This window comes from Halichoerus grypus, chromosome 3 (genome assembly GCF_964656455.1).
Source record: "Halichoerus grypus chromosome 3, mHalGry1.hap1.1, whole genome shotgun sequence".
NCBI lineage: Eukaryota > Metazoa > Chordata > Mammalia > Carnivora > Phocidae > Halichoerus > Halichoerus grypus.
In genome coordinates, this window is record NC_135714.1 from 72,873,208 (window position 1) to 72,882,753 (window position 9,546).

Genomic DNA, 9,546 nt, shown 5'->3' on the forward strand with positions numbered 1-9,546 from the left:
GAAGGTCTCCTCAGTACAGCTGATTAGATTTTTTAAAAAGTCAGGCATTTAACACCTGTGATATCATATATCCCTTGTGGCCGATGGGCCTGAAATCTTCAGAATGTTAGAGATCCTCTAGGGTAGAGTCAGGAGGGAGAGGGAACACCTCCATAATCTGGTGTAGTAGCGCTTTTTAATAATGCTTATGGTTTATGTAAATGTTCCATTAAGGGCCAGAGGCTCATAGAATGCGATTATAAAAGACAAAATTTCTGAAAGTTTTGCTCTGGAGAAAGCTTCAGCTAGCCTGCATAGAATTTTTATTCTATCCTGTGAAAACAATTGGTGGACGCAATGAGAATAGAGTGTGCCTACATACTAGCCTACAGGCCATTCAGATATGTTTAAAGAATTGAGCTTAAGTACATTAATGTCTCAATAGGAATTCTAGCTTACTGGTTGAGGAAGTGTCCAGGAGGAGATTGTGGCCTGGGACCCATAGGGGATGAGTAAGAACACTGAGTAAAGAGAATGTGTCTTTATACGTTAAACAAATACTCTGCTTGATTCAAGTATTACAAATTCCCTTACTCATTTCACTGTAATAGCTCTAAGACATTTATGTTCATTATTTACCAATGGGTTGGGGGAATGTTGAAGATAATTTAAAAATTTGAACAAGTATTCCAGAAGTTGTTAGGTTTCATAAATACTCTGAGATTGAATTTGAAATGGTAACCAGTTTCTCAAACTTCTAATTTATCTTTCTTCCCAGGAGGTGATAACACCTTAAGTATAGAATGAAATCAATGAATTCTTAGTTTTTCTTCTTCTCATAATAGATGTGGGTTTTGTCTTCCTTTGCTGACAGAGTTATTAGAAGCAATAAAATACCATCAGCATCCAAAACTTCACCACGGTCATCATTGGCAAAGCTACCATAAACTTTCTCTTAATAAAAATCGATTGTTCAATTTTCCATATCAGTGAACAAGAACACTCACCCAGAAAATGAAATTTATGTATAATCTATCCATCTAGATGAGATGGCATCTCAGTCATAAGGAAAGCAAAGAGCTCTGGATAAGGAATATTAAGATCTGGGTTTGGGCTCTTTTCTGCCATTTACATTAAACCTGGGACCTCAGGGAAATGTAGAATCAAGTCTCCTTGTCCATAATGTTAGAACTAAGGTCTTTTCTGGTCCCATGAACTATGAAGTTCTGTGAGATATGGGTGCTATGGGGCTATTCTCCATAGAGTTAAGGTCATAAAGGTTCTAAAGCCTTTTATTTGATTCATTTGGCAGAATATCACTTAGACTGAGGGGGAAATAACATATCAATTGGAAGCTTCCAGATAATGAGCTCAGAAGCCACATTCCCTGAGAAGGAAGTACTATGCAAAATGTCAGGGGTAACATTGATAATGTGCACCTTCTCTGCTATCTTCCCCTTGCAATAATCCCAATTGGTTCAGATAGTCAAGGAAATAAAGCTATAATTTTGATCTAAAAGTTTGGAGAATGCCAGATAATTGTCATCTTCTAGAACACTTGTTACTTCTTTTTCTTTTTCTATACCTTTTTCTTATGAGAAAGGAATGACATCATTTGGAATCCTAGCCTCCTTATTATATTACCACATCTTTAAAGAACATCTTGAAAGAGAGGAATGGAAATAAGGCAATAGAATTTATGGCTAGAGACATAAAAACACATTTTCCTTTAAAAAAGCAAACCTTCTGTTGATCCTTAGAGACACTGATCAGTTTGCATTATAACCAGTGTATTTATAATTGGGAAGAAATACCATCTACCCACTACTTTGTCAGGAAACATTAGCTTCATTTAATCCTAATAACTTTATGGCACAACTATCACTACCACTACCCCCAATTTTGTAAATGAAGAAATGGAGAGAGTTTAAATAACCTGCCGAAGGTCACAGAGTTTATAAGTGCTGGAGGAAGAATAAAAATTTCTATCAGATGCCAAAGCCCATGCTACAACAGTACCAACCTACTTTCTGGAAGGTGAATATAATTTTTAATACCACAATATATGTTCATTTTTTCCTATACTTTTGTTGACATTTGCAAATTAAAATAACTTTATGCCCATTCATACTGCTATAAGGATAATAGAGGTTATGATGAGACGCTCCCAACATATATAAGTAAGATTGCCCTCAGGAGAGTTCAGTTCATCAAATCCAAAAAACAAAAACAAAAACAACCTGTTATGATTAGCCATCTGCATTAGAAAATCAAGATACTGTCGGTAAATTGTGAGATCATGTTAAGAACATAGGAGCTCTGCTTTCCTCAGCTGCCGCTAAGGTGCTCGGTCCTTCCGAGGAAGCTAAGGCTGCGTTGGGGTGAGGCCCTCACTTCATCCCGCGACTAGCACCGCGCCCGGCAGCGTCCGCTCAGCACTCGCCCGCACTATGGCCTCCGTCTCGGAGCTCGCCTGCATCTACTCGGCCCTCATCCTGCACGACGATGAGGTGACGGTCACGGAGGATAAGATCAATGCTCTCATTAAAGCAGCGGGTGTGAATGTTGAACCTTTCTGGCCTGGCTTGTTTGCAAAGGCCCTGGCCAACGTCAACATTGGGAGCCTCATCTGCAATGTAGGAGCTGGTGGACCTGCCCCAGCAGCTGGTGCTGCGCCAGCTGGAGGTCCTGCTCCTTCCACCACTGCTGCCCCAGCTGAGGAGAAGAAAGTGGAAGCAAAGAAGGAAGAATCTGAGGAGTCTGATGATGACATGGGCTTTGGTCTTTTTGACTAAACCTCTTCTATAAGTTGCTCAATAAAAAGCTGAACTCTTAAAAAAAAAAAAAAAAAGAACATAGGAGTTCTGAAGAATTACTCCAGAGACAATACTGTTTGTGCAGATATTCTACCACAGAGAGATGGAACCCGTTGATAATATTTGGAGAAAGACTGTGGGAAAGACTATCTTATTTTTCACATTTTAGAAGACTTCTATAATTTTCACATGTTATATAACTATGTTATGGGTACAAAGACTATTTAGTAGATGTTGCCTGCTCACATACTCTAGGCACTTCATCCGGGCCTAAATCATCTCTTTGTTCATTCTAAGGGATTATCTCTTATCCTCTAATCTGACCCACATGAGGTTTGTGTCAACCAGGGATTTAACCGAATTTGTGATTTTCAAATGCATTTTAGAATTCTGTTAATATCAGTGATTACACCCCTTTAACACAGTATGGTCAAGCAAATAAGTTTGGTCATCACTCTCTTTGAATTATAGAAGATCTCCAGGTACCGGAGAGAGGCAGAACTCTGCTTACACTACTTGTGCTTCTCTGCACAGGCATTGACTCTTCCCTTCTTCTAGCCCTCTCTGTAGAGGAAGCTAATCAAAGCTCTGCACACTGAAACCTAAGGGACTGAGACTGGGAGCTGAGGCTTCCTTTGAGGGCTGCCTAACGTGTTGCATCCTTACTCTTTTGTCATGTGGTTGCCCCCTCCTCCAGCTCCACCCAACCCTCCCTTTCTCCATCACTCTGCTCACTTACAAGAACCACAGATGGAAAAGGCATGGCTCGCTGATGCTCTGCAGTCATTAGCTCATGTATGCCACATTCAAAGGGACCCTTCGTTCAACCCTGCTGACAATGTGCTTCATTTAAAAACTGCTGTGGCTGGCGGTAGCCTACTGTTTCCTCTCCCATTCCCCACAACTTTATTCTCTGTTTGTTGCTCACTGTTCAGTCAGGCAATTCAACGTAAATGTCAGTGTGTTCCTACAGGTACAGAATATGTTATACTATTCCATAGTAAATTAGCCCTACTATCCACTGGTAGCTACTTACTTTTACTGAAGAGAAAAATGATAAGGACACATATACACAGGCAAAAAATGCACCCTTGTGGAACCTCTGAGGGAAATAAAATTTTAAAAAAGAGGAAGAGAAACGAGAGCAGTTCTAGAAGTGGCACTTGATGAAGAAAGTGAAGTGTCAGCTCCACAAAGTAAAATACTCAATAAGGAAGGAGATGGCTTATTTCAGAATTCTTAAAGCCACGGAATCCTCAATTAGCTTGGTGGTTTGCTGATCAGTGAAGAAAATGACTAGAAATGCACTTGACTTTCACTAAAACAGATTTCCTGAGAGATTCTGGAAGTCAAAAATTTCCTGCTGGGCAACACATCGTGATATCCCCTATACTTTCTTTGCCTGGTTTGAATCGATTGCAATCAGTAATTTTATATTGAAAACAAATGTCATTTGGTGATTTACAGATATTATTCAAACCAAAGACACATACAAAATATTCATTTAAAAAATTTTTTTTTGCATTTTCCTATATGGTATCAATAACATGCAATCAGTAGAACACATTAAAGAACACTTATATCTCAAAATATCTCTACCTTTTTAAAAAAAATTTAGAAATGTTATTTGATTTTTTATTACTTTGGAATTTTTTTTCACATATATGTCACAGTGTCTGACATCTCTTACATGTTGTCTCTTGCAAAAAAGCCAAGAAACAAATGAAGAATAAAAAGTGAGGGACTGTATTTATAATCTATATTTTGACTCTCAGGTGGCTCCTTACCAGCAAAAACAAACAAACAAAAAAACCCGCCCCAGATTTGTAACATAGTTTAAAGATGTTTAGATTTATTATTTCATTTTAATCTCATACAGGTGCAAACTTTTATTAATTCATTGTGCAAAATTTCACTGCGAAAAGACTAGGCAGGAAAATAAAGTGGCTTGGCCATTGCCATGGGGCTACTCAATGAATGAGTGTACACAGACCCATAGAAAAGCAAATTCCTTGCAACATACTAAGTCCTTTTTGTCTCCCTTTCTCTTCCTTCGATGTAGAAAACCTGCAATTCTGGTAGCTGATCATAAAAGAGAAGGAGATAAGTTAATATAAGATGTTTTCTCAGTAAATAGATGAGCTTTTCTAAAGATGAAGCTTTTCATAAAGAATGAAAGGTCTAAGTCTCTTAATTCCATCCGGAGGTTCAGATTAATTACCCTTTCAGTCAAGGTCACTGACAGTGTAAAGAATTTCCAGGCCCCCTAGAGCCAAGTGTTATCTTTCTCATACAGCAACCATGGATGCTTAAGTAAATCAATACATGGCAATTAGCAGGTAATAGGCATGATTTTTAAGTAGAAATAAGATATGATGATCCGGCTGTAGTACACATCTGGCTAGCCACGGGTGAACAACTGCTGCTGTCTTGTTTTTGTAATAAAAGACCCATTTCAGTATATAGAGAAAGGGGGTATCAAGAAAAGGAAAAAAATCAAGATATGAAATGTTCAAATTATGCTACTTTAAAAAATATTTGGTGGGGTCTTATATATTCTTGGAATGACATACTTCTAGAGAAGAGTGATTCCATAATATTGTACTTTTCATTTTTTATAATGTATTTCACTTTTTAGAACAGTTTTAAGTTGACAGAAAAACTGAGCAAAAAGTATAGAGTTCCCATATACTCTACCCTCTACACACCCATGCACACACACATATACACAGTTTCCCCATTATTAACCTCTCCCATTAGTGTTACAATTGTTGCAACTGATGAACTAATATTGATACAATTGCTAATTAAGGTTCATGGTTTACATTAATGCTTTCTCTGTGTTGCACAAGTCTATAGATTTTGACAAATGCATAATGTCATATATCTGCCATTACAGTATCATACAGAATACTTTCACTGCCTTAAAAATCCCCTGTGCTCCACCCTGTACCTCTAGATAAGATTCTGTAATATTGTATTTGTATGTATGAAACCCTAATATGATGGTATTTTAACCATAAAACTCTATCTTATAGGTATTTCAAGATCGATTTAGTAACTAGAATAGTGTGATTTTTTCTTCTTAAGACATCTTTGACATTTTTTCACCATATATCATTTCTATAAATTGTTTGTGGATACTACTGTAAGAAAGTAAGAATTTAAGACCTTGTCCTTAACTCAAAGAATTTGTAATTTAATTCAAATTAATCAATGAATGGTTGAAAAGTTAAAGAATACAAGGCAATGGATGGCAGGCTAGAAAGCAGTAGGATTAAGCGCTGAATGAGTGACATGGATAAAATTGGGGAATATTCAATAGAGCGATCACAGACAAGGGCATGAGGTCAAGAGAAAGGCTTAGTGGGTTCTGAGGGATTTGAAGAGGAGTAAGATATGGACAGTCAACTAGAGGGAAGGGCATTTAAGGCAGGTGAAAGAGCTTGGTCAAAGGTTATGTGAAGGGCAATTTTGTGTGTTGTGCCTCTAGGCTGATCTTTGAATGCAGGCAGTTTGTGAGGCTGTATTTGGTCCCATCTGTGAAATGCCTTTGCCCACATTTCTCATTGGGAACTTGACAATTTCCTGGTGGCATTTCAGGGCAGCAAGACCCATCTGCTCTGCTTCCAGGACTTACAGTCTTTGCCTTCTCAGCTCTCTTTATTTCAGCCCTGGAAAATATCTTCCTGGTTTAGACAAAGACTTTTTACTTCATACTACTAAGCTCACGAATTCTAACATGAGCTGAAGCTTTCAGCGGAGAAAAAATGCTAAAAGGAGAAGTAGATGTCTTTTATTTTTTTTTCCCTAGACTGGCTCAAATGCACTCTAAGGCAAAGACATGCAGGGTTCTCCATATTTGAGTGGGTGAGAATAAAAGGAAGAAAGGGAGAACATAGGGAGAAAATTAAAGCACAACTTTGGTTAATATTTCAAAATCCAAATAAACAACCTAATCTTACACCTAAAGGGGCTGGAAAAAGAGAAACAAACAAAACCTGAACCCAGCAAAAGGGAAATAACAAAATATCTAGGAATAAATTTAACCAAAGATGTGAAAAGCATGTACTCTGCAAAATATAAAACACTGATGAAAGAAATCAAGGTGATGAAAAGAAATGGAAAGACATTCCATGTTCATTGGTTGGAAGAACAAATATTGTTAAAATGTCTATACTATCAAAAGCAATTTGATAGACATTTATTTTACACATTTAATACCATCTCTATTAAAATACCAATAGCATTTTTCACAGAAGTAGAACAATCTTAAAATTTATATTGAACCACAAAAGACATTTAATAGCCAAAGCAATCCTGAAAAATAAAAACAAAACTGGAGGCATCACAATTCCAGACTTCAAGTTATATTACAAAGCAGAAGTAATTAAAACAGTATGGTACCGGCACAAAAACAGACACATAGATCAATGGAATAGAATAGAAAACCCAGAAACAAACCCACACTATATGAGGGGCGCCTGGGTGGCTCAGATGGTTAAGCGTCTGCCTTCGGCTCAGGTCATGATCCCAGGGTCCTGGGATTGAGTCTCGCATCGGGCTCTCTGCTCCTTGGGAGCCTGCTTCTCCCTCTGCCTCTCTCTCTCTCTGTCTCTCATGAATAAATAAATAAAATCTTTAAAAACAAAAAAACAACAAAAAAAAACCCCACACTATATGGTCAATTAATCTTCAACAAAGGAGAAATGTATATACAATGAGAAAAAGACAGTTTCTTCAAAAATGGTGCTGGGAAAACTGGACAGCAACATGCAAAAGAATGAAATTGGACCCTTTCTTTCACCATACCCAAAAACAAATTCAAAAAGGATTAAAGACCTAAATGTGAGACCCGGGACCATAAAAATCCTACAAAAGAAGGCAGGCAGTAACCTCTTTGACATCAATGGTAGCAATATTTTTCTATATATGTCTCCTGAGGCTAGGGAAATAAAAGCAGAAATAAACTATTGGAACTTCATCAAAATAAAAAGTTTCTGCACAGTGAAAGAAATAATCAACAAAACTAAATGGAAAACTACTGAATGGGAGAAGATATTTGCAAATGACATATCCAATAAAGGGTTAGTATATCCAAAATATCTAAAGAAGTGATAAAACTCAATGCCCAAAAAACAAATAACCCAATTAAAAAATTGGCAGAAGACGTGAACGGACATTTCTCCAAAAAAGACATACAGATGGCCAACAGACACACTGAAAGATGCTCGACATCACTCATCATCAGGGAAATGCAAATCAAAACCACAATAAGATATCACCTCACACCTGTCAGAATAGTTTATATCAAAAATATAAGAAACAACAAGTGCTGTTGTGGAGGATGTGGAGAAAAAGTAACCCTCTCGCACTGTTGGTGGAAATGCAAACTGGTGCAGCCACTATGGAAGACAGTTCCTCAAAAAATTAAAAATAGAACTACCTTATGATCCAGTAATCACACTACTGGGTATTTACCCAAAATATACAAAAACACTAAATCGAAGGGATATATGCACCCCTATGATTATAGCCACATGATTTATAATAGCCAAACTATGGAAGCAACCCAAGTGTCCATCAATAGATGAATGGATAAGGAAGATGTGGTATAATTTAATATGTATATATATGCATATATATATAATGCAATATTATTCAGCCATAAAAAGGAATGAAATCTTGCCCTTTGCAACAATATAAAGCTAAAGAGTAAAATGCTAAACAAAATAAGTCAGTCAGAGAACGACAAATACTATATGATCTCACTCATATGTGGAAATTAAGAAACAAATGAGCAAAGGGGAAAGAAAGACAGAGAGAGAAACCAAGAAACAGTCTCTTAACTCTATAGAACAAACTGATGGTCACCAGAGGAGAGGTCGGTGGGGGGATGGGTGCAATAGGTGATGGGAATTAAGGAGGGCACATGTCGTGATGAGCACTGGGTGATGTATTGTCATATATTACCTGAAAGTAGTATAACACTGTATGTTAACTATACTGGAATTAAAACTTGTTTCAAAATTAGTTTCAGAACCAGAATGTCTGATATTACTAAGATAAATCTAGTTTCCGTCTCCTAGAAATGTTGAGAGCAAATTCTAATGACAAGGGCTGAGGACTGAGGAATAAATGAATGATATCAATAACCTTCAACCATGAGGCAGGATAAGAGGCAACAGGACAGGTTTAACAAGGAGGCCCCAGGACTGGCAAGTTGGCTTCAGAGGGATTTAGCCAAGTAAGATTTGCTCCTAGGGAGACCAACGGGACTTCACAGGGAAGTCTGGCGCCAGTAGTTTGAGGAAGCAAATTTTTAAGTCAGGAAAGTAGCTCATATTAGGACAAAAACAATGAGGAATTTGTAACATGTAGAACTTTAAGAATTTGGTTAAAATATAAGAAGGTAGTAAAAAAAAGTCTGTGTTGTGACCTAGGACACAAACTCTGCCCCTTAATAAAAATATTCCCTATTCGATGTAATTGAGTCAGAGGAAGAGAGCCACAGAAGCTGGCATTCCTCATTCCAGGGCAGAGAATTCAGATGTGCTGGAGGTGAAGTTGGGGTGGAAAAGCACAGATAAGGGAGAGGCTAATTAAAGGGAAACTATTTCTCTACTCACAGCGCTTTTGACACCAAATGTGTTTTCCAAATCAAAAAATTCCCCAACTCTCTGTAAACACGGACTGGGTATTCTACAGTTTAATTCATCTTGGCACCACCTAGAGTTAGCACAGACTCCAC

At 37.6% G+C, this 9,546-nt stretch overlaps 1 protein-coding gene across 1 annotated transcript; it reads left to right on the top strand.

Moving 5' to 3' along the window:
- The first annotated feature begins 2,303 nt into the window (after positions 1 to 2,303).
- Positions 2,304 to 2,833, top strand: LOC118541605 (large ribosomal subunit protein P1). Its single transcript, XM_036101314.2, has one exon. It carries the CDS (start codon positions 2,430 to 2,432, stop codon positions 2,772 to 2,774), a length of 345 nt encoding a protein of 114 aa, XP_035957207.1. The 5' UTR covers positions 2,304 to 2,429; the 3' UTR covers positions 2,775 to 2,833.
- The last annotated feature ends 6,713 nt before the right edge of the window (positions 2,834 to 9,546 follow it).